General features: G+C 40.0%; 5 protein-coding genes across 5 annotated transcripts; all 5 read left to right on the top strand.

Annotated features, from left to right (window-relative positions):
* Window positions 1-1,005: 1,005 nt before the first annotated feature.
* Window positions 1,006-2,098, top strand: LOC138189531 (smad nuclear interacting protein 1-like). Its single transcript, XM_069131542.1, has 2 exons — window positions 1,006-1,804; window positions 1,893-2,098. The coding sequence occupies exon 1, from the start codon at window positions 1,186-1,188 to the stop codon at window positions 1,768-1,770; it is 585 nt and encodes a 194-aa protein (XP_068987643.1). The 5' UTR covers window positions 1,006-1,185; the 3' UTR covers window positions 1,771-1,804; window positions 1,893-2,098.
* Window positions 2,099-6,443: 4,345 nt separating this feature from the next.
* Window positions 6,444-7,536, top strand: LOC138189530 (smad nuclear interacting protein 1-like). The gene is made up of 2 exons (XM_069131541.1): window positions 6,444-7,242; window positions 7,331-7,536. Exon 1 carries the CDS (start codon window positions 6,624-6,626, stop codon window positions 7,206-7,208), a length of 585 nt encoding a protein of 194 aa, XP_068987642.1. The 5' UTR covers window positions 6,444-6,623; the 3' UTR covers window positions 7,209-7,242; window positions 7,331-7,536.
* Window positions 7,537-11,881: 4,345 nt separating this feature from the next.
* LOC138189529 (smad nuclear interacting protein 1-like) lies at window positions 11,882-12,974 on the top strand. Its single transcript, XM_069131540.1, has 2 exons — window positions 11,882-12,680; window positions 12,769-12,974. Exon 1 carries the CDS (start codon window positions 12,062-12,064, stop codon window positions 12,644-12,646), a length of 585 nt encoding a protein of 194 aa, XP_068987641.1. The 5' UTR covers window positions 11,882-12,061; the 3' UTR covers window positions 12,647-12,680; window positions 12,769-12,974.
* Window positions 12,975-17,319: 4,345 nt separating this feature from the next.
* LOC138189528 (smad nuclear interacting protein 1-like) lies at window positions 17,320-18,412 on the top strand. Its single transcript, XM_069131539.1, has 2 exons — window positions 17,320-18,118; window positions 18,207-18,412. Exon 1 carries the CDS (start codon window positions 17,500-17,502, stop codon window positions 18,082-18,084), a length of 585 nt encoding a protein of 194 aa, XP_068987640.1. The 5' UTR covers window positions 17,320-17,499; the 3' UTR covers window positions 18,085-18,118; window positions 18,207-18,412.
* A 4,450-nt stretch (window positions 18,413-22,862) lies between these two features.
* On the top strand, window positions 22,863-23,850 carry LOC138189526 (smad nuclear interacting protein 1-like). Its single transcript, XM_069131536.1, has 2 exons — window positions 22,863-23,556; window positions 23,645-23,850. Exon 1 carries the CDS (start codon window positions 22,938-22,940, stop codon window positions 23,520-23,522), a length of 585 nt encoding a protein of 194 aa, XP_068987637.1. The 5' UTR covers window positions 22,863-22,937; the 3' UTR covers window positions 23,523-23,556; window positions 23,645-23,850.
* The last annotated feature ends 4,043 nt before the right edge of the window (window positions 23,851-27,893 follow it).

Here is a 27,893-nt window from a genome sequence, read left to right on the forward strand (position 1 = left end):
TATGTTTTACCCTTTCCCATTTGCTTTCCTCTGTCCATGTTTCCGTGCGGCCGATTACGTCAAATGTCCTCAAATATTCCCATACCTCTTTCTCCTTGTTCATTATCCCTGCTACGTTCCAGAAGCAGTACCCCTTTATGTACCCCGCCCCCCGTATCTATCTCCTTATCTCATCCTCTCGACCCTCGCCTTCTTTCTTCTTCTAGATTCTCCTCGCTTTCATTCCACCTATACCATTTGTCTTCTGTTTTCAGCTTCTTATAACCTATTGTATTACCTTATATAGTGTAACCTTGTAACGTATTGTATTACGTTTTATAGTATAACGTTATTTAGTATAACGTTATAACGTATTACATTATATACTGTTACGCTATGACGTATTACGTTATATAGTATAACGTTATAACGTAACACGTGATATGGTATAACGTTATATGGTGTAACGTTATAGCATATTACGTTATATAATATAAATAATTTATGTATACATTTACTGCCTCCTGGCATCCTTTGGCGCATCAGGAGCTCGGATTTCAGAGCGTCCGACCCGAGTTTCGTCCCGTTTGACAGCGAACCCATAGGCACCTGGACCAATCGTGATTCCCATAAACTCCCTGTTTTTAAAATGGGTATAAAACCATCATTAAAAAAATTACGCGTGTAACAGCTGTTATTTTTTGTTATTACTGATTTTGTTCGACTCACATGCTTCTGTTTATGTCTCGGACACGTTCTATCCTGTCTGGGAGTCCCGGATGTGCAGTTCCGAAACAGGTGGTGGGGAGAGCATGATGGCCGAAACTCAACGGCTGGTGGGGAGAAGCGGCATTATATTATGGCTAGTCTTTAACAGACCTTCGTACCGTGAAGGTGCTGTGTTTCAGTCTCCACAAGTACAAGTGCTAAATAACACTAACGCTCGATCGAGGTTCGGTTAATCTATTAAACAAATCCGCAACATACTGGGACAGTCATTGACAGACCATCGTACCGTTCGGGTGAAGCGTTTCAGTCTCAACAAGCGCAAGTAAAGTGCTAAATAACACTAACACTCGATTGAGGATAGGTTAAACTATTAAACCTCCTCCACGTTGAGCGTTGTCATTCGAGGTACGCGATAACGTCCGATTGGTTTGATTTGTCCGGTTGCTATTTAATCGAATTCGCAACAAGATCCCTACAATGAGTAGAAATAACTACAAAGAAGTACGAGTAAAGAGAGAACGTTCGCCAGAATGGAGTAAACCTATTGTTAGTGCGAAACGCAAGCCAAAACAGGAAAAAGAAAAACCAAATTTCGAATTGTCTGGAAAACTAACAGAAGATACAAACACTGTAAATGGTGTGGTTATTAAATATTCCGAACCTGCAGATGCGAGAAAACCTAAACGAAGATGGAGGTTATATCCGTTCAAGGAAGAGAAAGCATTGCCTATCTTGTATGTTCATAGACACTCAGCTTATTTAATGGGTAGAGATCGCAAAATTGCGGATATTCCCTTGGATCACCCTTCATGCTCCAAGCAGCATGCGGTTCTACAATATCGTTTAGTACCTTTTCAAAAAGAAGGTGGAGGCGAAGGGAAAAGAATTTGCCCTTATCTTATAGACCTAGAGTCTGCAAATGGCACATTTGTAAATAATGTAAAATTAGAACCGAGAAGATATCACGAATTATTAGAACGGGATGTAATCCGTTTTGGATACAGCACCAGAGAATATGTTGTATTACACGAACATAGTCAAGATGATTCGTCGGATGATTAACTATTACAAGTACAACTGCTGCTCGTTCTACTGCGTATGTACTATTGTATTTTATAAATCATAATATTTCTCAAACATTTTACCTTTTTCAGTAGTTTATTCATTTATATGTTTTATTTCAGGATATTAGTTGGAAGAAGGTTCGAGAAAGAAGTTATGACACATAATCACATAGCTATATAGGTATCGTCTACCACTATAGCTAAGGCTAATTTGTGATTATCCTTAAATTGTACAGTGTAAGATATTAACTGGACTCATGTACATAATATTTTTTACATTTTATATAACTAGAAATGTAACTTAATTCTAATAAGTCACTTTTGACGGAAATATATATATTTATATATAATAACAATTTGTTTACTTTATTTACCCAGACCTGTTAAATAATAAATTTGATATTGTATATGCAATTTTATTACAGTATTTGCACATTAGTATAGACAAGTATATATAAAATATAAAAAATTCATACAATACAATTATTTTCTTAGTAATATATTCCCTATTACGATGTTGAAGATATTTACAGAATCTGGTTTACTTTTACTTCAAAGTTATAAAGTTTGTAGGGGAAGGAACTAATAAAGAAATAGTCTTTGACTTTTGCTTCCTTGCCGTGCTCCCTCCCTGTCGTTCCTCCCCCTCTTCTGCTACTCTTCTCTTCACTATTATCGCTTTCAATTCTGCAAGTCCTTCTCCAGTCTCATTTAGTGTTTCTACCATGTTCCTTGCTCCTCCTGTTATCTCACATTCCTCTAATATGTGTCTCAAGTTCCCCTCTCCTTTCTTGCATAATCTGCATCCTCTTTCTCCCTCCTCTTTCCAGTGTTCCCTTGCCCTGGTTTCGTTACCACATCTAAATCTTGCTACCATACTTCTGGCCTTCCATTTCATCTTTCCTTCTAGATACTTTGGTAGCCCTTCTTTTGCTATGTTTCTGAAATATCTGTTGTACTTAGCTTCCCTTATCCTTTTCTCCCTCTCCTCTGTTTCTCTCTTCCCACTTTCTTCTATGATTTGGTTAGCTGTCTTCCTTTCTTGTCTATCTCATTCCTCCACTTGTGTCCTCCCCTCTCTCGCCTCCTCTAACCTCATCTTTCTTTTCCTTGCTCTTGTCCCTTCATGACCCTTTCCCCAATTCTTTTCCCTCTCCTTTATACACTCCTTTACTAATTCCTTCTTCGATTCTAAGGCTTTCTCCTCATACCTTACTGCTCTTTTCAGCGCCTTTTCTCTTATTTCCTCTATCTTGCACTCCTCTCTCAGAATGTAATTTGGCGTTGTTGTGGCTAAGCCTAGAATCCATCTCACGTATCTCCCTTTTATCCTGTCCAGTCTCTCCTCTACGTTCCATCCCCACACCTCCGCTCCAAACAGCGCTACACTCTCTACCAGTGCTCCAAACATCCTCATTCTCCTCTTGTAGCCCCTTTTAAATATCCTTTCTCCTACGCTCCATGTCTTCTTTATCGCAATTGGTGCCCTCTTTTTTCTGTCTTGAATATGCTTCTCGTCACTCCCATTTTTCTGCAGTATGTACCCTAAATACCTTATTTCGTCCACTTCTTCTAGTTCTTGCTCACCCCATCTCCATTTCCTTTGTCTCCTATTGTTCCTTTTCTTTTCAAACACTACTACTTTTGTCTTTTCCGTGCTCAATTAAAGTTCCACTTCCATTAGGAATGTTTTAAATCTCTTCATCATTTCCTTTAACTCCTCTTGTCTGTCCGCTATCAATATAATGTCAACTGCATATGATAGTGAGCATACCTTTCTGTCTGCTACCACTATACCTCCTACTTGACCTTTCCTTATTTCCTCTTCCAGCCCTGCCACATAGACGTTGAATAGTGTCGGGCTCAGCGTCCACCCTTGACTCACTCCACTCACTGTCCAAAACTCTTTTGTGTTATGGTTCCTGATCCTCACTACGTTCTTTGTCTCCTCGTATATCTTCTCTATCCTTATGGTTAACTTCTCGTTAACCTCCATTCTCTTCATTATCTCCCCCAGCTTCTTCCTGTCGACCCTATCAAACGCTGTCTTTAAATCCGCGAAGCATGCATATAGCTTCCCTCTTTCTCCGTTCAATTGTTTGTCTATTATATGGTTCAATACGTACACTGCGTCTATTACTCCTCTTCCTTTCCTAAGCCCAAATTGGCCCTCTCCCAGCTTGTCTTCGATCTCCACCTTCAGCAGCTCGTCCAGAATTCCTGCATAAATCTTATATGCCGTGACCATTAACGTGACCCCTCTGTAGCTCTTCACTGCTCCCTTGTCTCCCCTCTTGTAAATCGGACATATTACGCCTTTTCTCCAGTCTTCAGGCATCCCCACTCCGTTCCATACTTTCCTTCACATCTCCCATAACGCCTCCCCCACTTCCTTTGGCACATACTTCCATACCTCGTTTTCCAAACAATCTCGCCCTGTTGCTTTTTTCTCTTTCAAGTTCCTTGTTTGGAATATCACCTCTTCCTTCTCTATGTTGTCTTCTCTCTCCTCCTTTGATTCCTCCTCCGCTCTCCGCCCTTCTGTTTTTCTGTCCTCTTTACTCTCTGTCCCCTCTAACATTTCCATAAAATAACTTTTCTACTCCTCTTCCCTTATTTCTTCGTCTATAACCTCTCTTCTGCTTCTATATTTATTTATGTATATCCATGTTTCTTGCTCTGTTTTGATCGTGTTGATTTTCTCCATTTTTTCCTCTTCCTGCTTCTCCTTTCTTTGTTTACACCACTGTTTAAACGGCTTCTTCTCCGCTATGAATTCTTCTCTGCCGCATTTCCATTTCCTAAATTTTGTCATTTTCCTTCTTATCTCCCTTTACCTCTCTTTCCACTCCTTGTCGTACCATACCTTTTCTACTATGCTCCATTTCCTTATCCTTACTCTCTTCTTTGGTATTGCCTCGTTTATCTTCTTCTTGATTTCTGTCCACATTTCCTCTACTGTTCCACCCCTGCTTGCCCAGTTTTTTCACTCCTCTAAATATCTTCCCACACTTTCTTTTGTCCATTCCCTTCTTTCCTTCTCTTCTTCTTTTCTTTCCTCATCTCTTTGCAACTCTGGTCCCCCTAATCCTATTTCTAACGGCATGTCGTCTGACTCTACTCTTTTTCCTACCTTTATGTCTGTTATTTCTTCGATCGCTTCCTGATTGCCAATCACGTAGTTTATTACCGATTTTCCCCTCTCCCCCACATAGGTCCACTCATATCCTTCTTTGTCTGGACCATTAATTTTCGTCCAGCCTCTTTCATCCAGCAAACTTAATAGCGTCCTACCTTCCGTATTTATTGTCTTGTCTTTTGATCTCCTGCTTTTTGCTTTTCCTAGTCCCTCGTTTATCAGCCCTCGCTCCTCTCCCGTTCTTGCATTCCAATCTCCTCCTATGATCGTCACTTCCTTTTCCCTTCCCTCTACATTTTCCTCTATTTCATTCCATGTCCTTTTCGTGTCGCAATTATAAACCACCACTATTCTATAGGTCCTCTCCTTGTACCTTATTTTTCTTTCTACTATGTCATCAGTTATTTCCTTATACTCTATTTCCTTCAGATTTTTGTTTACGCCTGTTATTATACCACCATTTGCCCTTCCCTTTTTCCCTTCTCTCCTTGCTGCAGTGCATTTCCAGTCGTATTCCTTGGGTAGTCTATGTTTTACCCTTTCCCATTTGCTTTCCTCTGTCCATGTTTCCGTGCGGCCGATTACGTCAAATGTCCTCAAATATTCCCATACCTCTTTCTCCTTGTTCATTATCCCTGCTACGTTCCAGAAGCAGTACCCCTTTATGTACCCCGCCCCCCGTATCTATCTCCTTATCTCATCCTCTCGACCCTCGCCTTCTTTCTTCTTCTAGATTCTCCTCGCTTTCATTCCACCTATACCATTTGTCTTCTGTTTTCAGCTTCTTATAACCTATTGTATTACCTTATATAGTGTAACCTTGTAACGTATTGTATTACGTTTTATAGTATAACGTTATTTAGTATAACGTTATAACGTATTACATTATATACTGTTACGCTATGACGTATTACGTTATATAGTATAACGTTATAACGTAACACGTGATATGGTATAACGTTATATGGTGTAACGTTATAGCATATTACGTTATATAATATAAATAATTTATGTATACATTTACTGCCTCCTGGCATCCTTTGGCGCATCAGGAGCTCGGATTTCAGAGCGTCCGACCCGAGTTTCGTCCCGTTTGACAGCGAACCCATAGGCACCTGGACCAATCGTGATTCCCATAAACTCCCTGTTTTTAAAATGGGTATAAAACCATCATTAAAAAAATTACGCGTGTAACAGCTGTTATTTTTTGTTATTACTGATTTTGTTCGACTCACATGCTTCTGTTTATGTCTCGGACACGTTCTATCCTGTCTGGGAGTCCCGGATGTGCAGTTCCGAAACAGGTGGTGGGGAGAGCATGATGGCCGAAACTCAACGGCTGGTGGGGAGAAGCGGCATTATATTATGGCTAGTCTTTAACAGACCTTCGTACCGTGAAGGTGCTGTGTTTCAGTCTCCACAAGTACAAGTGCTAAATAACACTAACGCTCGATCGAGGTTCGGTTAATCTATTAAACAAATCCGCAACATACTGGGACAGTCATTGACAGACCATCGTACCGTTCGGGTGAAGCGTTTCAGTCTCAACAAGCGCAAGTAAAGTGCTAAATAACACTAACACTCGATTGAGGATAGGTTAAACTATTAAACCTCCTCCACGTTGAGCGTTGTCATTCGAGGTACGCGATAACGTCCGATTGGTTTGATTTGTCCGGTTGCTATTTAATCGAATTCGCAACAAGATCCCTACAATGAGTAGAAATAACTACAAAGAAGTACGAGTAAAGAGAGAACGTTCGCCAGAATGGAGTAAACCTATTGTTAGTGCGAAACGCAAGCCAAAACAGGAAAAAGAAAAACCAAATTTCGAATTGTCTGGAAAACTAACAGAAGATACAAACACTGTAAATGGTGTGGTTATTAAATATTCCGAACCTGCAGATGCGAGAAAACCTAAACGAAGATGGAGGTTATATCCGTTCAAGGAAGAGAAAGCATTGCCTATCTTGTATGTTCATAGACACTCAGCTTATTTAATGGGTAGAGATCGCAAAATTGCGGATATTCCCTTGGATCACCCTTCATGCTCCAAGCAGCATGCGGTTCTACAATATCGTTTAGTACCTTTTCAAAAAGAAGGTGGAGGCGAAGGGAAAAGAATTTGCCCTTATCTTATAGACCTAGAGTCTGCAAATGGCACATTTGTAAATAATGTAAAATTAGAACCGAGAAGATATCACGAATTATTAGAACGGGATGTAATCCGTTTTGGATACAGCACCAGAGAATATGTTGTATTACACGAACATAGTCAAGATGATTCGTCGGATGATTAACTATTACAAGTACAACTGCTGCTCGTTCTACTGCGTATGTACTATTGTATTTTATAAATCATAATATTTCTCAAACATTTTACCTTTTTCAGTAGTTTATTCATTTATATGTTTTATTTCAGGATATTAGTTGGAAGAAGGTTCGAGAAAGAAGTTATGACACATAATCACATAGCTATATAGGTATCGTCTACCACTATAGCTAAGGCTAATTTGTGATTATCCTTAAATTGTACAGTGTAAGATATTAACTGGACTCATGTACATAATATTTTTTACATTTTATATAACTAGAAATGTAACTTAATTCTAATAAGTCACTTTTGACGGAAATATATATATTTATATATAATAACAATTTGTTTACTTTATTTACCCAGACCTGTTAAATAATAAATTTGATATTGTATATGCAATTTTATTACAGTATTTGCACATTAGTATAGACAAGTATATATAAAATATAAAAAATTCATACAATACAATTATTTTCTTAGTAATATATTCCCTATTACGATGTTGAAGATATTTACAGAATCTGGTTTACTTTTACTTCAAAGTTATAAAGTTTGTAGGGGAAGGAACTAATAAAGAAATAGTCTTTGACTTTTGCTTCCTTGCCGTGCTCCCTCCCTGTCGTTCCTCCCCCTCTTCTGCTACTCTTCTCTTCACTATTATCGCTTTCAATTCTGCAAGTCCTTCTCCAGTCTCATTTAGTGTTTCTACCATGTTCCTTGCTCCTCCTGTTATCTCACATTCCTCTAATATGTGTCTCAAGTTCCCCTCTCCTTTCTTGCATAATCTGCATCCTCTTTCTCCCTCCTCTTTCCAGTGTTCCCTTGCCCTGGTTTCGTTACCACATCTAAATCTTGCTACCATACTTCTGGCCTTCCATTTCATCTTTCCTTCTAGATACTTTGGTAGCCCTTCTTTTGCTATGTTTCTGAAATATCTGTTGTACTTAGCTTCCCTTATCCTTTTCTCCCTCTCCTCTGTTTCTCTCTTCCCACTTTCTTCTATGATTTGGTTAGCTGTCTTCCTTTCTTGTCTATCTCATTCCTCCACTTGTGTCCTCCCCTCTCTCGCCTCCTCTAACCTCATCTTTCTTTTCCTTGCTCTTGTCCCTTCATGACCCTTTCCCCAATTCTTTTCCCTCTCCTTTATACACTCCTTTACTAATTCCTTCTTCGATTCTAAGGCTTTCTCCTCATACCTTACTGCTCTTTTCAGCGCCTTTTCTCTTATTTCCACTATCTTGCACTCCTCTCTCAGAATGTAATTTGGCGTTGTTGTGGCTAAGCCTAGAATCCATCTCACGTATCTCCCTTTTATCCTGTCCAGTCTCTCCTCTACGTTCCATCCCCACACCTCCGCTCCAAACAGCGCTACACTCTCTACCAGTGCTCCAAACATCCTCATTCTCCTCTTGTAGCCCCTTTTAAATATCCTTTCTCCTACGCTCCATGTCTTCTTTATCGCAATTGGTGCCCTCTTTTTTCTGTCTTGAATATGCTTCTCGTCACTCCCATTTTTCTGCAGTATGTACCCTAAATACCTTATTTCGTCCACTTCTTCTAGTTCTTGCTCACCCCATCTCCATTTCCTTTGTCTCCTATTGTTCCTTTTCTTTTCAAACACTACTACTTTTGTCTTTTCCGTGCTCAATTAAAGTTCCACTTCCATTAGGAATGTTTTAAATCTCTTCATCATTTCCTTTAACTCCTCTTGTCTGTCCGCTATCAATATAATGTCAACTGCATATGATAGTGAGCATACCTTTCTGTCTGCTACCACTATACCTCCTACTTGACCTTTCCTTATTTCCTCTTCCAGCCCTGCCACATAGACGTTGAATAGTGTCGGGCTCAGCGTCCACCCTTGACTCACTCCACTCACTGTCCAAAACTCTTTTGTGTTATGGTTCCTGATCCTCACTACGTTCTTTGTCTCCTCGTATATCTTCTCAACCCTTATGGTTAACTTCTCGTTAACCTCCATTCTCTTCATTATCTCCCCCAGCTTCTTCCTGTCGACCCTATCAAACGCTGTCTTTAAATCCGCGAAGCATGCATATAGCTTCCCTCTTTCTCCGTTCAATTGTTTGTCTATTATATGGTTCAATACGTACACTGCGTCTATTACTCCTCTTCCTTTCCTAAGCCCAAATTGGCCCTCTCCCAGCTTGTCTTCGATCTCCACCTTCAGCAGCTCGTCCAGAATTCCTGCATAAATCTTATATGCCGTGACCATTAACGTGACCCCTCTGTAGCTCTTCACTGCTCCCTTGTCTCCCCTCTTGTAAATCGGACATATTACGCCTTTTCTCCAGTCTTCAGGCATCCCCACTCCGTTCCATACTTTCCTTCACATCTCCCATAACGCCTCCCCCACTTCCTTTGGCACATACTTCCATACCTCGTTTTCCAAACAATCTCGCCCTGTTGCTTTTTTCTCTTTCAAGTTCCTTGTTTGGAATATCACCTCTTCCTTCTCTATGTTGTCTTCTCTCTCCTCCTTTGATTCCTCCTCCGCTCTCCGCCCTTCCGTTTTTCTGTCCTCTTTACTCTCTGTCCCCTCTAACATTTCCATAAAATAACTTTTCTACTCCTCTTCCCTTATTTCTTCGTCTATAACCTCTCTTCTGCTTCTATATTTATTTATGTATATCCATGTTTCTTGCTCTGTTTTGATCGTGTTGATTTTCTCCATTTTTTCCTCTTCCTGCTTCTCCTTTCTTTGTTTACACCACTGTTTAAACGGCTTCTTCTCCGCTATGAATTCTTCTCTGCCGCATTTCCATTTCCTAAATTTTGTCATTTTCCTTCTTATCTCCCTTTACCTCTCTTTCCACTCCTTGTCGTACCATACCTTTTCTACTATGCTCCATTTCCTTATCCTTACTCTCTTCTTTGGTATTGCCTCGTTTATCTTCTTCTTGATTTCTGTCCACATTTCCTCTACTGTTCCACCCCTGCTTGCCCAGTTTTTTCACTCCTCTAAATATCTTCCCACACTTTCTTTTGTCCATTCCCTTCTTTCCTTCTCTTCTTCTTTTCTTTCCTCATCTCTTTGCAACTCTGGTCCCCCTAATCCTATTTCTAACGGCATGTCGTCTGACTCTACTCTTTTTCCTACCTTTATGTCTGTTATTTCTTCGATCGCTTCCTGATTGCCAATCACGTAGTTTATTACCGATTTTCCCCTCTCCCCCACATAGGTCCACTCATATCCTTCTTTGTCTGGACCATTAATTTTCGTCCAGCCTCTTTCATCCAGCAAACTTAATAGCGTCCTACCTTCCGTATTTATTGTCTTGTCTTTTGATCTCCTGCTTTTTGCTTTTCCTAGTCCCTCGTTTATCAGCCCTCGCTCCTCTCCCGTTCTTGCATTCCAATCTCCTCCTATGATCGTCACTTCCTTTTCCCTTCCCTCTACATTTTCCTCTATTTCATTCCATGTCCTTTTCGTGTCGCAATTATAAACCACCACTATTCTATAGGTCCTCTCCTTGTACCTTATTTTTCTTTCTACTATGTCATCAGTTATTTCCTTATACTCTATTTCCTTCAGATTTTTGTTTACGCCTGTTATTATACCACCATTTGCCCTTCCCTTTTTCCCTTCTCTCCTTGCTGCAGTGCATTTCCAGTCGTATTCCTTGGGTAGTCTATGTTTTACCCTTTCCCATTTGCTTTCCTCTGTCCATGTTTCCGTGCGGCCGATTACGTCAAATGTCCTCAAATATTCCCATACCTCTTTCTCCTTGTTCATTATCCCTGCTACGTTCCAGAAGCAGTACCCCTTTATGTACCCCGCCCCCCGTATCTATCTCCTTATCTCATCCTCTCGACCCTCGCCTTCTTTCTTCTTCTAGATTCTCCTCGCTTTCATTCCACCTATACCATTTGTCTTCTGTTTTCAGCTTCTTATAACCTATTGTATTACCTTATATAGTGTAACCTTGTAACGTATTGTATTACGTTTTATAGTATAACGTTATTTAGTATAACGTTATAACGTATTACATTATATACTGTTACGCTATGACGTATTACGTTATATAGTATAACGTTATAACGTAACACGTGATATGGTATAACGTTATATGGTGTAACGTTATAGCATATTACGTTATATAATATAAATAATTTATGTATACATTTACTGCCTCCTGGCATCCTTTGGCGCATCAGGAGCTCGGATTTCAGAGCGTCCGACCCGAGTTTCGTCCCGTTTGACAGCGAACCCATAGGCACCTGGACCAATCGTGATTCCCATAAACTCCCTGTTTTTAAAATGGGTATAAAACCATCATTAAAAAAATTACGCGTGTAACAGCTGTTATTTTTTGTTATTACTGATTTTGTTCGACTCACATGCTTCTGTTTATGTCTCGGACACGTTCTATCCTGTCTGGGAGTCCCGGATGTGCAGTTCCGAAACAGGTGGTGGGGAGAGCATGATGGCCGAAACTCAACGGCTGGTGGGGAGAAGCGGCATTATATTATGGCTAGTCTTTAACAGACCTTCGTACCGTGAAGGTGCTGTGTTTCAGTCTCCACAAGTACAAGTGCTAAATAACACTAACGCTCGATCGAGGTTCGGTTAATCTATTAAACAAATCCGCAACATACTGGGACAGTCATTGACAGACCATCGTACCGTTCGGGTGAAGCGTTTCAGTCTCAACAAGCGCAAGTAAAGTGCTAAATAACACTAACACTCGATTGAGGATAGGTTAAACTATTAAACCTCCTCCACGTTGAGCGTTGTCATTCGAGGTACGCGATAACGTCCGATTGGTTTGATTTGTCCGGTTGCTATTTAATCGAATTCGCAACAAGATCCCTACAATGAGTAGAAATAACTACAAAGAAGTACGAGTAAAGAGAGAACGTTCGCCAGAATGGAGTAAACCTATTGTTAGTGCGAAACGCAAGCCAAAACAGGAAAAAGAAAAACCAAATTTCGAATTGTCTGGAAAACTAACAGAAGATACAAACACTGTAAATGGTGTGGTTATTAAATATTCCGAACCTGCAGATGCGAGAAAACCTAAACGAAGATGGAGGTTATATCCGTTCAAGGAAGAGAAAGCATTGCCTATCTTGTATGTTCATAGACACTCAGCTTATTTAATGGGTAGAGATCGCAAAATTGCGGATATTCCCTTGGATCACCCTTCATGCTCCAAGCAGCATGCGGTTCTACAATATCGTTTAGTACCTTTTCAAAAAGAAGGTGGAGGCGAAGGGAAAAGAATTTGCCCTTATCTTATAGACCTAGAGTCTGCAAATGGCACATTTGTAAATAATGTAAAATTAGAACCGAGAAGATATCACGAATTATTAGAACGGGATGTAATCCGTTTTGGATACAGCACCAGAGAATATGTTGTATTACACGAACATAGTCAAGATGATTCGTCGGATGATTAACTATTACAAGTACAACTGCTGCTCGTTCTACTGCGTATGTACTATTGTATTTTATAAATCATAATATTTCTCAAACATTTTACCTTTTTCAGTAGTTTATTCATTTATATGTTTTATTTCAGGATATTAGTTGGAAGAAGGTTCGAGAAAGAAGTTATGACACATAATCACATAGCTATATAGGTATCGTCTACCACTATAGCTAAGGCTAATTTGTGATTATCCTTAAATTGTACAGTGTAAGATATTAACTGGACTCATGTACATAATATTTTTTACATTTTATATAACTAGAAATGTAACTTAATTCTAATAAGTCACTTTTGACGGAAATATATATATTTATATATAATAACAATTTGTTTACTTTATTTACCCAGACCTGTTAAATAATAAATTTGATATTGTATATGCAATTTTATTACAGTATTTGCACATTAGTATAGACAAGTATATATAAAATATAAAAAATTCATACAATACAATTATTTTCTTAGTAATATATTCCCTATTACGATGTTGAAGATATTTACAGAATCTGGTTTACTTTTACTTCAAAGTTATAAAGTTTGTAGGGGAAGGAACTAATAAAGAAATAGTCTTTGACTTTTGCTTCCTTGCCGTGCTCCCTCCCTGTCGTTCCTCCCCCTCTTCTGCTACTCTTCTCTTCACTATTATCGCTTTCAATTCTGCAAGTCCTTCTCCAGTCTCATTTAGTGTTTCTACCATGTTCCTTGCTCCTCCTGTTATCTCACATTCCTCTAATATGTGTCTCAAGTTCCCCTCTCCTTTCTTGCATAATCTGCATCCTCTTTCTCCCTCCTCTTTCCAGTGTTCCCTTGCCCTGGTTTCGTTACCACATCTAAATCTTGCTACCATACTTCTGGCCTTCCATTTCATCTTTCCTTCTAGATACTTTGGTAGCCCTTCTTTTGCTATGTTTCTGAAATATCTGTTGTACTTAGCTTCCCTTATCCTTTTCTCCCTCTCCTCTGTTTCTCTCTTCCCACTTTCTTCTATGATTTGGTTAGCTGTCTTCCTTTCTTGTCTATCTCATTCCTCCACTTGTGTCCTCCCCTCTCTCGCCTCCTCTAACCTCATCTTTCTTTTCCTTGCTCTTGTCCCTTCATGACCCTTTCCCCAATTCTTTTCCCTCTCCTTTATACACTCCTTTACTAATTCCTTCTTCGATTCTAAGGCTTTCTCCTCATACCTTACTGCTCTTTTCAGCGCCTTTTCTCTTATTTCCTCTATCTTGCACTCCTCTCTCAGAATGTAATTTGGCGTTGTTGTGGCTAAGCCTAGAATCCATCTCACGTATCTCCCTTTTATCCTGTCCAGTCTCTCCTCTACGTTCCATCCCCACACCTCCGCTCCAAACAGCGCTACACTCTCTACCAGTGCTCCAAACATCCTCATTCTCCTCTTGTAGCCCCTTTTAAATATCCTTTCTCCTACGCTCCATGTCTTCTTTATCGCAATTGGTGCCCTCTTTTTTCTGTCTTGAATATGCTTCTCGTCACTCCCATTTTTCTGCAGTATGTACCCTAAATACCTTATTTCGTCCACTTCTTCTAGTTCTTGCTCACCCCATCTCCATTTCCTTTGTCTCCTATTGTTCCTTTTCTTTTCAAACACTACTACTTTTGTCTTTTCCGTGCTCAATTAAAGTTCCACTTCCATTAGGAATGTTTTAAATCTCTTCATCATTTCCTTTAACTCCTCTTGTCTGTCCGCTATCAATATAATGTCAACTGCATATGATAGTGAGCATACCTTTCTGTCTGCTACCACTATACCTCCTACTTGACCTTTCCTTATTTCCTCTTCCAGCCCTGCCACATAGACGTTGAATAGTGTCGGGCTCAGCGTCCACCCTTGACTCACTCCACTCACTGTCCAAAACTCTTTTGTGTTATGGTTCCTGATCCTCACTACGTTCTTTGTCTCCTCGTATATCTTCTCTATCCTTATGGTTAACTTCTCGTTAACCTCCATTCTCTTCATTATCTCCCCCAGCTTCTTCCTGTCGACCCTATCAAACGCTGTCTTTAAATCCGCGAAGCATGCATATAGCTTCCCTCTTTCTCCGTTCAATTGTTTGTCTATTATATGGTTCAATACGTACACTGCGTCTATTACTCCTCTTCCTTTCCTAAGCCCAAATTGGCCCTCTCCCAGCTTGTCTTCGATCTCCACCTTCAGCAGCTCGTCCAGAATTCCTGCATAAATCTTATATGCCGTGACCATTAACGTGACCCCTCTGTAGCTCTTCACTGCTCCCTTGTCTCCCCTCTTGTAAATCGGACATATTACGCCTTTTCTCCAGTCTTCAGGCATCCCCACTCCGTTCCATACTTTCCTTCACATCTCCCATAACGCCTCCCCCACTTCCTTTGGCACATACTTCCATACCTCGTTTTCCAAACAATCTCGCCCTGTTGCTTTTTTCTCTTTCAAGTTCCTTGTTTGGAATATCACCTCTTCCTTCTCTATGTTGTCTTCTCTCTCCTCCTTTGATTCCTCCTCCGCTCTCCGCCCTTCCGTTTTTCTGTCCTCTTTACTCTCTGTCCCCTCTAACATTTCCATAAAATAACTTTTCTACTCCTCTTCCCTTATTTCTTCGTCTATAACCTCTCTTCTGCTTCTATATTTATTTATGTATATCCATGTTTCTTGCTCTGTTTTGATCGTGTTGATTTTCTCCATTTTTTCCTCTTCCTGCTTCTCCTTTCTTTGTTTACACCACTGTTTAAACGGCTTCTTCTCCTCTATGAATTCTTCTCTGCCGCATTTCCATTTCCTAAATTTTGTCATTTTCCTTCTTATCTCCCTTTACCTCTCTTTCCACTCCTTGTCGTACCATACCTTTTCTACTATGCTCCATTTCCTTATCCTTACTCTCTTCTTTGGTATTGCCTCGTTTATCTTCTTCTTGATTTCTGTCCACATTTCCTCTACTGTTCCACCCCTGCTTGCCCAGTTTTTTCACTCCTCTAAATATCTTCCCACACTTTCTTTTGTCCATTCCCTTCTTTCCTTCTCTTCTTCTTTTCTTTCCTCATCTCTTTGCAACTCTGGTCCCCCTAATCCTATTTCTAACGGCATGTCGTCTGACTCTACTCTTTTTCCTACCTTTATGTCTGTTATTTCTTCGATCGCTTCCTGATTGCCAATCACGTAGTTTATTACCGATTTTCCCCTCTCCCCCACATAGGTCCACTCATATCCTTCTTTGTCTGGACCATTAATTTTCGTCCAGCCTCTTTCATCCAGCAAACTTAATAGCGTCCTACCTTCCGTATTTATTGTCTTGTCTTTTGATCTCCTGCTTTTTGCTTTTCCTAGTCCCTCGTTTATCAGCCCTCGCTCCTCTCCCGTTCTTGCATTCCAATCTCCTCCTATGATCGTCACTTCCTTTTCCCTTCCCTCTACATTTTCCTCTATTTCATTCCATGTCCTTTTCGTGTCGCAATTATAAACCACCACTATTCTATAGGTCCTCTCCTTGTACCTTATTTTTCTTTCTACTATGTCATCAGTTATTTCCTTATACTCTATTTCCTTCAGATTTTTGTTTACGCCTGTTATTATACCACCATTTGCCCTTCCCTTTTTCCCTTCTCTCCTTGCTGCAGTGCATTTCCAGTCGTATTCCTTGGGTAGTCTATGTTTTACCCTTTCCCATTTGCTTTCCTCTGTCCATGTTTCCGTGCGGCCGATTACGTCAAATGTCCTCAAATATTCCCATACCTCTTTCTCCTTGTTCATTATCCCTGCTACGTTCCAGAAGCAGTACCCCTTTATGTACCCCGCCCCCCGTATCTATCTCCTTATCTCATCCTCTCGACCCTCGCCTTCTTTCTTCTTCTAGATTCTCCTCGCTTTCATTCCACCTATACCATTTGTCTTCTGTTTTCAGCTTCTTATAACCTATTGTATTACCTTATATAGTGTAACCTTGTAACGTATTGTATTACGTTTTATAGTATAACGTTATTTAGTATAACGTTATAACGTATTACATTATATACTGTTACGCTATGACGTATTACGTTATATAGTATAACGTTATAACGTAACACGTGATATGGTATAACGTTATATGGTGTAACGTTATAGCATATTACGTTATATAATATAAATAATTTATGTATACATTTACTGCCTCCTGGCATCCTTTGGCGCATCAGGAGCTCGGATTTCAGAGCGTCCGACCCGAGTTTCGTCCCGTTTGACAGCGAACCCATAGGCACCTGGACCAATCGTGATTCCCATAAACTCCCTGTTTTTAAAATGGGTATAAAACCATCATTAAAAAAATTACGCGTGTAACAGCTGTTATTTTTTGTTATTACTGATTTTGTTCGACTCACATGCTTCTGTTTATGTCTCGGACACGTTCTATCCTGTCTGGGAGTCCCGGATGTGCAGTTCCGAAACAGGTGGTGGGGAGAGCATGATGGCCGAAACTCAACGGCTGGTGGGGAGAAGCGGCATTATATTATGGCTAGTCTTTAACAGACCTTCGTACCGTGAAGGTGCTGTGTTTCAGTCTCCACAAGTACAAGTGCTAAATAACACTAACGCTCGATCGAGGTTCGGTTAATCTATTAAACAAATCCGCAACATACTGGGACAGTCATTGACAGACCATCGTACCGTTCGGGTGAAGCGTTTCAGTCTCAACAAGCGCAAGTAAAGTGCTAAATAACACTAACACTCGATTGAGGATAGGTTAAACTATTAAACCTCCTCCACGTTGAGCGTTGTCATTCGAGGTACGCGATAACGTCCGATTGGTTTGATTTGTCCGGTTGCTATTTAATCGAATTCGCAACAAGATCCCTACAATGAGTAGAAATAACTACAAAGAAGTACGAGTAAAGAGAGAACGTTCGCCAGAATGGAGTAAACCTATTGTTAGTGCGAAACGCAAGCCAAAACAGGAAAAAGAAAAACCAAATTTCGAATTGTCTGGAAAACTAACAGAAGATACAAACACTGTAAATGGTGTGGTTATTAAATATTCCGAACCTGCAGATGCGAGAAAACCTAAACGAAGATGGAGGTTATATCCGTTCAAGGAAGAGAAAGCATTGCCTATCTTGTATGTTCATAGACACTCAGCTTATTTAATGGGTAGAGATCGCAAAATTGCGGATATTCCCTTGGATCACCCTTCATGCTCCAAGCAGCATGCGGTTCTACAATATCGTTTAGTACCTTTTCAAAAAGAAGGTGGAGGCGAAGGGAAAAGAATTTGCCCTTATCTTATAGACCTAGAGTCTGCAAATGGCACATTTGTAAATAATGTAAAATTAGAACCGAGAAGATATCACGAATTATTAGAACGGGATGTAATCCGTTTTGGATACAGCACCAGAGAATATGTTGTATTACACGAACATAGTCAAGATGATTCGTCGGATGATTAACTATTACAAGTACAACTGCTGCTCGTTCTACTGCGTATGTACTATTGTATTTTATAAATCATAATATTTCTCAAACATTTTACCTTTTTCAGTAGTTTATTCATTTATATGTTTTATTTCAGGATATTAGTTGGAAGAAGGTTCGAGAAAGAAGTTATGACACATAATCACATAGCTATATAGGTATCGTCTACCACTATAGCTAAGGCTAATTTGTGATTATCCTTAAATTGTACAGTGTAAGATATTAACTGGACTCATGTACATAATATTTTTTACATTTTATATAACTAGAAATGTAACTTAATTCTAATAAGTCACTTTTGACGGAAATATATATATTTATATATAATAACAATTTGTTTACTTTATTTACCCAGACCTGTTAAATAATAAATTTGATATTGTATATGCAATTTTATTACAGTATTTGCACATTAGTATAGACAAGTATGTATAAAATATAAAAAATTCATACAATACAATTATTTTCTTAGTAATATATTCCCTATTACGATGTTGAAGATATTTACAGAATCTGGTTTACTTTTACTTCAAAGTTATAAAGTTTGTAGGGGAAGGAACTAATAAAGAAATAGTCTTTGACTTTTGCTTCCTTGCCGTGCTCCCTCCCTGTCGTTCCTCCCCCTCTTCTGCTACTCTTCTCTTCACTATTATCGCTTTCAATTCTGCAAGTCCTTCTCCAGTCTCATTTAGTGTTTCTACCATGTTCCTTGCTCCTCCTGTTATCTCACATTCCTCTAATATGTGTCTCAAGTTCCCCTCTCCTTTCTTGCATAATCTGCATCCTCTTTCTCCCTCCTCTTTCCAGTGTTCCCTTGCCCTGGTTTCGTTACCACATCTAAATCTTGCTACCATACTTCTGGCCTTCCATTTCATCTTTCCTTCTAGATACTTTGGTAGCCCTTCTTTTGCTATGTTTCTGAAATATCTGTTGTACTTAGCTTCCCTTATCCTTTTCTCCCTCTCCTCTGTTTCTCTCTTCCCACTTTCTTCTATGATTTGGTTAGCTGTCTTCCTTTCTTGTCTATCTCATTCCTCCACTTGTGTCCTCCCCTCTCTCGCCTCCTCTAACCTCATCTTTCTTTTCCTTGCTCTTGTCCCTTCATGACCCTTTCCCCAATTCTTTTCCCTCTCCTTTATACACTCCTTTACTAATTCCTTCTTCGATTCTAAGGCTTTCTCCTCATACCTTACTGCTCTTTTCAGCGCCTTTTCTCTTATTTCCTCTATCTTGCACTCCTCTCTCAGAATGTAATTTGGCGTTGTTGTGGCTAAGCCTAGAATCCATCTCACGTATCTCCCTTTTATCCTGTCCAGTCTCTCCTCTACGTTCCATCCCCACACCTCCGCTCCAAACAGCGCTACACTCTCTACCAGTGCTCCAAACATCCTCATTCTCCTCTTGTAGCCCCTTTTAAATATCCTTTCTCCTACGCTCCATGTCTTCTTTATCGCAATTGGTGCCCTCTTTTTTCTGTCTTGAATATGCTTCTCGTCACTCCCATTTTTCTGCAGTATGTACCCTAAATACCTTATTTCGTCCACTTCTTCTAGTTCTTGCTCACCCCATCTCCATTTCCTTTGTCTCCTATTGTTCCTTTTCTTTTCAAACACTACTACTTTTGTCTTTTCCGTGCTCAATTAAAGTTCCACTTCCATTAGGAATGTTTTAAATCTCTTCATCATTTCCTTTAACTCCTCTTGTCTGTCCGCTATCAATACAATGTCAACTGCATATGATAGTGAGCATACCTTTCTGTCTGCTACCACTATACCTCCTACTTGACCTTTCCTTATTTCCTCTTCCAGCCCTGCCACATAGACGTTGAATAGTGTCGGGCTCAGCGTCCACCCTTGACTCACTCCACTCACTGTCCAAAACTCTTTTGTGTTATGGTTCCTGATCCTCACTACGTTCTTTGTCTCCTCGTATATCTTCTCTATCCTTATGGTTAACTTCTCGTTAACCTCCATTCTCTTCATTATCTCCCCCAGCTTCTTCCTGTCGACCCTATCAAACGCTGTCTTTAAATCCGCGAAGCATGCATATAGCTTCCCTCTTTCTCCGTTCAATTGTTTGTCTATTATATGGTTCAATACGTACACTGCGTCTATTACTCCTCTTCCTTTCCTAAGCCCAAATTGGCCCTCTCCCAGCTTGTCTTCGATCTCCACCTTCAGCAGCTCGTCCAGAATTCCTGCATAAATCTTATATGCCGTGACCATTAACGTGACCCCTCTGTAGCTCTTCACTGCTCCCTTGTCTCCCCTCTTGTAAATCGGACATATTACGCCTTTTCTCCAGTCTTCAGGCATCCCCACTCCGTTCCATACTTTCCTTCACATCTCCCATAACGCCTCCCCCACTTCCTTTGGCACATACTTCCATACCTCGTTTTCCAAACAATCTCGCCCTGTTGCTTTTTTCTCTTTCAAGTTCCTTGTTTGGAATATCACCTCTTCCTTCTCTATGTTGTCTTCTCTCTCCTCCTTTGATTCCTCCTCCGCTCTCCGCCCTTCTGTTTTTCTGTCCTCTTTACTCTCTGTCCCCTCTAACATTTCCATAAAATAACTTTTCTACTCCTCTTCCCTTATTTCTTCGTCTATAACCTCTCTTCTGCTTCTATATTTATTTATGTATATCCATGTTTCTTGCTCTGTTTTGATCGTGTTGATTTTCTCCATTTTTTCCTCTTCCTGCTTCTCCTTTCTTTGTTTACACCACTGTTTAAACGGCTTCTTCTCCGCTATGAATTCTTCTCTGCCGCATTTCCATTTCCTAAATTTTGTCATTTTCCTTCTTATCTCCCTTTACCTCTCTTTCCACTCCTTGTCGTACCATACCTTTTCTACTATGCTCCATTTCCTTATCCTTACTCTCTTCTTTGGTATTGCCTCGTTTATCTTCTTCTTGATTTCTGTCCACATTTCCTCTACTGTTCCACCCCTGCTTGCCCAGTTTTTTCACTCCTCTAAATATCTTCCCACACTTTCTTTTGTCCATTCCCTTCTTTCCTTCTCTTCTTCTTTTCTTTCCTCATCTCTTTGCAACTCTGGTCCCCCTAATCCTATTTCTAACGGCATGTCGTCTGACTCTACTCTTTTTCCTACCTTTATGTCTGTTATTTCTTCGATCGCTTCCTGATTGCCAATCACGTAGTTTATTACCGATTTTCCCCTCTCCCCCACATAGGTCCACTCATATCCTTCTTTGTCTGGACCATTAATTTTCGTCCAGCCTCTTTCATCCAGCAAACTTAATAGCGTCCTACCTTCCGTATTTATTGTCTTGTCTTTTGATCTCCTGCTTTTTGCTTTTCCTAGTCCCTCGTTTATCAGCCCTCGCTCCTCTCCCGTTCTTGCATTCCAATCTCCTCCTATGATCGTCACTTCCTTTTCCCTTCCCTCTACATTTTCCTCTATTTCATTCCATGTCCTTTTCGTGTCGCAATTATAAACCACCACTATTCTATAGGTCCTCTCCTTGTACCTTATTTTTCTTTCTACTATGTCATCAGTTATTTCCTTATACTCTATTTCCTTCAGATTTTTGTTTACGCCTGTTATTATACCACCATTTGCCCTTCCCTTTTTCCCTTCTCTCCTTGCTGCAGTGCATTTCCAGTCGTATTCCTTGGGTAGTCTATGTTTTACCCTTTCCCATTTGCTTTCCTCTGTCCATGTTTCCGTGCGGCCGATTACGTCAAATGTCCTCAAATATTCCCATACCTCTTTCTCCTTGTTCATTATCCCTGCTACGTTCCAGAAGCAGTACCCCTTTATGTACCCCGCCCCCCGTATCTATCTCCTTATCTCATCCTCTCGACCCTCGCCTTCTTTCTTCTTCTAGATTCTCCTCGCTTTCATTCCACCTATACCATTTGTCTTCTGTTTTCAGCTTCTTATAACCTATTGTATTACCTTATATAGTGTAACCTTGTAACGTATTGTATTACGTTTTATAGTATAACGTTATTTAGTATAACGTTATAACGTATTACATTATATACTGTTACGCTATGACGTATTACGTTATATAGTATAACGTTATAACGTAACACGTGATATGGTATAACGTTATATGGTGTAACGTTATAGCATATTACGTTATATAATATAAATAATTTATGTATACATTTACTGCCTCCTGGCATCCTTTGGCGCATCAGGAGCTCGGATTTCAGAGCGTCCGACCCGAGTTTCGTCCCGTTTGACAGCGAACCCATAGGCACCTGGACCAATCGTGATTCCCATAAACTCCCTGTTTTTAAAATGGGTATAAAACCATCATTAAAAAAATTACGCGTGTAACAGCTGTTATTTTTTGTTATTACTGATTTTGTTCGACTCACATGCTTCTGTTTATGTCTCGGACACGTTCTATCCTGTCTGGGAGTCCCGGATGTGCAGTTCCGAAACAGGTGGTGGGGAGAGCATGATGGCCGAAACTCAACGGCTGGTGGGGAGAAGCGGCATTATACTATGGCTAGTCTTTAACAGACCTTCGTACCGTGAAGGTGCTGTGTTTCAGTCTCCACAAGTACAAGTGCTAAATAACACTAACGCTCGATCGAGGTTCGGTTAATCTATTAAACAAATCCGCAACATACTGGGACAGTCATTGACAGACCATCGTACCGTTCGGGTGAAGCGTTTCAGTCTCAACAAGCGCAAGTAAAGTGCTAAATAACACTAACACTCGATTGAGGATAGGTTAAACTATTAAACCTCCACCACGTTGAGCGTTGTCATTCGAGGTACGCGATAACGTCCGATTGGTTTGATTTGTCCGGTTGCTATTTAATCGAATTCGCAACAAGATCCCTACAATGAGTAGAAATAACTACAAAGAAGTACGAGTAAAGAGAGAACGTTCGCCAGAATGGAGTAAACCTATTGTTAGTGCGAAACGCAAGCCAAAACAGGAAAAAGAAAAACCAAATTTCGAATTGTCTGGAAAACTAACAGAAGATACAAACACTGTAAATGGTGTGGTTATTAAATATTCCGAACCTGCAGATGCGAGAAAACCTAAACGAAGATGGAGGTTATATCCGTTCAAGGAAGAGAAAGCATTGCCTATCTTGTATGTTCATAGACACTCAGCTTATTTAATGGGTAGAGATCGCAAAATTGCGGATATTCCCTTGGATCACCCTTCATGCTCCAAGCAGCATGCGGTTCTACAATATCGTTTAGTACCTTTTCAAAAAGAAGGTGGAGGCGAAGGGAAAAGAATTTGCCCTTATCTTATAGACCTAGAGTCTGCAAATGGCACATTTGTAAATAATGTAAAATTAGAACCGAGAAGATATCACGAATTATTAGAACGGGATGTAATCCGTTTTGGATACAGCACCAGAGAATATGTTGTATTACACGAACATAGTCAAGATGATTCGTCGGATGATTAACTATTACAAGTACAACTGCTGCTCGTTCTACTGCGTATGTAATATTGTATTTTATAAATCATAATATTTCTCAAACATTTTACCTTTTTCAGTAGTTTATTCATTTATATGTTTTATTTCAGGATATTAGTTGGAAGAAGGTTCGAGAAAGAAGTTATGACACATAATCACATAGCTATATAGGTATCGTCTACCACTATAGCTAAGGCTAATTTGTGATTATCCTTAAATTGTACAGTGTAAGATATTAACTGGACTCATGTACATAATATTTTTTACATTTTATATAACTAGAAATGTAACTTAATTCTAATAAGTCACTTTTGACGGAAATATATATATTTATATATAATAACAATTTGTTTACTTTATTTACCCAGACCTGTTAAATAATAAATTTGATATTGTATATGCAATTTTATTACAGTATTTGCACATTAGTATAGACAAGTATATATAAAATATAAAAAATTCATACAATACAATTATTTTCTTAGTAATATATTCCCTATTACGATGTTGAAGATATTTACAGAATCTGGTTTACTTTTACTTCAAAGTTATAAAGTTTGTAGGGGAAGGAACTAATAAAGAAATAGTCTTTGACTTTTGCTTCCTTGCCGTGCTCCCTCCCTGTCGTTCCTCCCCCTCTTCTGCTACTCTTCTCTTCACTATTATCGCTTTCAATTCTGCAAGTCCTTCTCCAGTCTCATTTAGTGTTTCTACCATGTTCCTTGCTCCTCCTGTTATCTCACATTCCTCTAATATGTGTCTCAAGTTCCCCTCTCCTTTCTTGCATAATCTGCATCCTCTTTCTCCCTCCTCTTTCCAGTGTTCCCTTGCCCTGGTTTCGTTACCACATCTAAATCTTGCTACCATACTTCTGGCCTTCCATTTCATCTTTCCTTCTAGATACTTTGGTAGCCCTTCTTTTGCTATGTTTCTGAAATATCTGTTGTACTTAGCTTCCCTTATCCTTTTCTCCCTCTCCTCTGTTTCTCTCTTCCCACTTTCTTCTATGATTTGGTTAGCTGTCTTCCTTTCTTGTCTATCTCATTCCTCCACTTGTGTCCTCCCCTCTCTCGCCTCCTCTAACCTCATCTTTCTTTTCCTTGCTCTTGTCCCTTCATGACCCTTTCCCCAATTCTTTTCCCTCTCCTTTATACACTCCTTTACTAATTCCTTCTTCGATTCTAAGGCTTTCTCCTCATACCTTACTGCTCTTTTCAGCGCCTTTTCTCTTATTTCCTCTATCTTGCACTCCTCTCTCAGAATGTAATTTGGCGTTGTTGTGGCTAAGCCTAGAATCCATCTCACGTATCTCCCTTTTATCCTGTCCAGTCTCTCCTCTACGTTCCATCCCCACACCTCCGCTCCAAACAGCGCTACACTCTCTACCAGTGCTCCAAACATCCTCATTCTCCTCTTGTAGCCCCTTTTAAATATCCTTTCTCCTACGCTCCATGTCTTCTTTATCGCAATTGGTGCCCTCTTTTTTCTGTCTTGAATATGCTTCTCGTCACTCCCATTTTTCTGCAGTATGTACCCTAAATACCTTATTTCGTCCACTTCTTCTAGTTCTTGCTCACCCCATCTCCATTTCCTTTGTCTCCTATTGTTCCTTTTCTTTTCAAACACTACTACTTTTGTCTTTTCCGTGCTCAATTAAAGTTCCACTTCCATTAGGAATGTTTTAAATCTCTTCATCATTTCCTTTAACTCCTCTTGTCTGTCCGCTATCAATACAATGTCAACTGCATATGATAGTGAGCATACCTTTCTGTCTGCTACCACTATACCTCCTACTTGACCTTTCCTTATTTCCTCTTCCAGCCCTGCCACATAGACGTTGAATAGTGTCGGGCTCAGCGTCCACCCTTGACTCACTCCACTCACTGTCCAAAACTCTTTTGTGTTATGGTTCCTGATCCTCACTACGTTCTTTGTCTCCTCGTATATCTTCTCTATCCTTATGGTTAACTTCTCGTTAACCTCCATTCTCTTCATTATCTCCCCCAGCTTCTTCCTGTCGACCCTATCAAACGCTGTCTTTAAATCCGCGAAGCATGCATATAGCTTCCCTCTTTCTCCGTTCAATTGTTTGTCTATTATATGGTTCAATACGTACACTGCGTCTATTACTCCTCTTCCTTTCCTAAGCCCAAATTGGCCCTCTCCCAGCTTGTCTTCGATCTCCACCTTCAGCAGCTCGTCCAGAATTCCTGCATAAATCTTATATGCCGTGACCATTAACGTGACCCCTCTGTAGCTCTTCACTGCTCCCTTGTCTCCCCTCTTGTAAATCGGACATATTACGCCTTTTCTCCAGTCTTCAGGCATCCCCACTCCGTTCCATACTTTCCTTCACATCTCCCATAACGCCTCCCCCACTTCCTTTGGCACATACTTCCATACCTCGTTTTCCAAACAATCTCGCCCTGTTGCTTTTTTCTCTTTCAAGTTCCTTGTTTGGAATATCACCTCTTCCTTCTCTATGTTGTCTTCTCTCTCCTCCTTTGATTCCTCCTCCGCTCTCCGCCCTTCTGTTTTTCTGTCCTCTTTACTCTCTGTCCCCTCTAACATTTCCATAAAATAACTTTTCTACTCCTCTTCCCTTATTTCTTCGTCTATAACCTCTCTTCTGCTTCTATATTTATTTATGTATATCCATGTTTCTTGCTCTGTTTTGATCGTGTTGATTTTCTCCATTTTTTCCTCTTCCTGCTTCTCCTTTCTTTGTTTACACCACTGTTTAAACGGCTTCTTCTCCGCTATGAATTCTTCTCTGCCGCATTTCCATTTCCTAAATTTTGTCATTTTCCTTCTTATCTCCCTTTACCTCTCTTTCCACTCCTTGTCGTACCATACCTTTTCTACTATGCTCCATTTCCTTATCCTTACTCTCTTCTTTGGTATTGCCTCGTTTATCTTCTTCTTGATTTCTGTCCACATTTCCTCTACTGTTCCACCCCTGCTTGCCCAGTTTTTTCACTCCTCTAAATATCTTCCCACACTTTCTTTTGTCCATTCCCTTCTTTCCTTCTCTTCTTCTTTTCTTTCCTCATCTCTTTGCAACTCTGGTCCCCCTAATCCTATTTCTAACGGCATGTCGTCTGACTCTACTCTTTTTCCTACCTTTATGTCTGTTATTTCTTCGATCGCTTCCTGATTGCCAATCACGTAGTTTATTACCGATTTTCCCCTCTCCCCCACATAGGTCCACTCATATCCTTCTTTGTCTGGACCATTAATTTTCGTCCAGCCTCTTTCATCCAGCAAACTTAATAGCGTCCTACCTTCCGTATTTATTGTCTTGTCTTTTGATCTCCTGCTTTTTGCTTTTCCTAGTCCCTCGTTTATCAGCCCTCGCTCCTCTCCCGTTCTTGCATTCCAATCTCCTCCTATGATCGTCACTTCCTTTTCCCTTCCCTCTACATTTTCCTCTATTTCATTCCATGTCCTTTTCGTGTCGCAATTATAAACCACCACTATTCTATAGGTCCTCTCCTTGTACCTTATTTTTCTTTCTACTATGTCATCAGTTATTTCCTTATACTCTATTTCCTTCAGATTTTTGTTTACGCCTGTTATTATACCACCATTTGCCCTTCCCTTTTTCCCTTCTCTCCTTGCTGCAGTGCATTTCCAGTCGTATTCCTTGGGTAGTCTATGTTTTACCCTTTCCCATTTGCTTTCCTCTGTCCATGTTTCCGTGCGGCCGATTACGTCAAATGTCCTCAAATATTCCCATACCTCTTTCTCCTTGTTCATTATCCCTGCTACGTTCCAGAAGCAGTACCCCTTTATGTACCCCGCCCCCCGTATCTATCTCCTTATCTCATCCTCTCGACCCTCGCCTTCTTTCTTCTTCTAGATTCTCCTCGCTTTCATTCCACCTATACCATTTGTCTTCTGTTTTCAGCTTCTTATAACCTATTGTATTACCTTATATAGTGTAACCTTGTAACGTATTGTATTACGTTTTATAGTATAACGTTATTTAGTATAACGTTATAACGTATTACATTATATACTGTTACGCTATGACGTATTACGTTATATAGTATAACGTTATAACGTAACACGTGATATGGTATAACGTTATATGGTGTAACGTTATAGCATATTACGTTATATAATATAAATAATTTATGTATACATTTACTGCCTCCTGGCATCCTTTGGCGCATCAGGAGCTCGGATTTCAGAGCGTCCGACCCGAGTTTCGTCCCGTTTGACAGCGAACCCATAGGCACCTGGACCAATCGTGATTCCCATAAACTCCCTGTTTTTAAAATGGGTATAAAACCATCATTAAAAAAATTACGCGTGTAACAGCTGTTATTTTTTGTTATTACTGATTTTGTTCGA

This window comes from Bombus flavifrons, unplaced genomic scaffold (genome assembly GCF_040668555.2).
Source record: "Bombus flavifrons isolate JBK064 unplaced genomic scaffold, iyBomFlav1_principal scaffold0160, whole genome shotgun sequence".
Taxonomy (NCBI): Eukaryota; Metazoa; Arthropoda; class Insecta; order Hymenoptera; family Apidae; genus Bombus; species Bombus flavifrons.

Coding starts and splice junctions, on each gene's coding strand:
- LOC138189526 (XM_069131536.1), top strand. CDS start 22,938: ATGAGTAGAAATAACTACAAAGAAGTACGAGTAAAGAGAGAACGTTCG.
- LOC138189528 (XM_069131539.1), top strand. CDS start 17,500: ATGAGTAGAAATAACTACAAAGAAGTACGAGTAAAGAGAGAACGTTCG.
- LOC138189530 (XM_069131541.1), top strand. CDS start 6,624: ATGAGTAGAAATAACTACAAAGAAGTACGAGTAAAGAGAGAACGTTCG.
- LOC138189529 (XM_069131540.1), top strand. CDS start 12,062: ATGAGTAGAAATAACTACAAAGAAGTACGAGTAAAGAGAGAACGTTCG.
- LOC138189531 (XM_069131542.1), top strand. CDS start 1,186: ATGAGTAGAAATAACTACAAAGAAGTACGAGTAAAGAGAGAACGTTCG.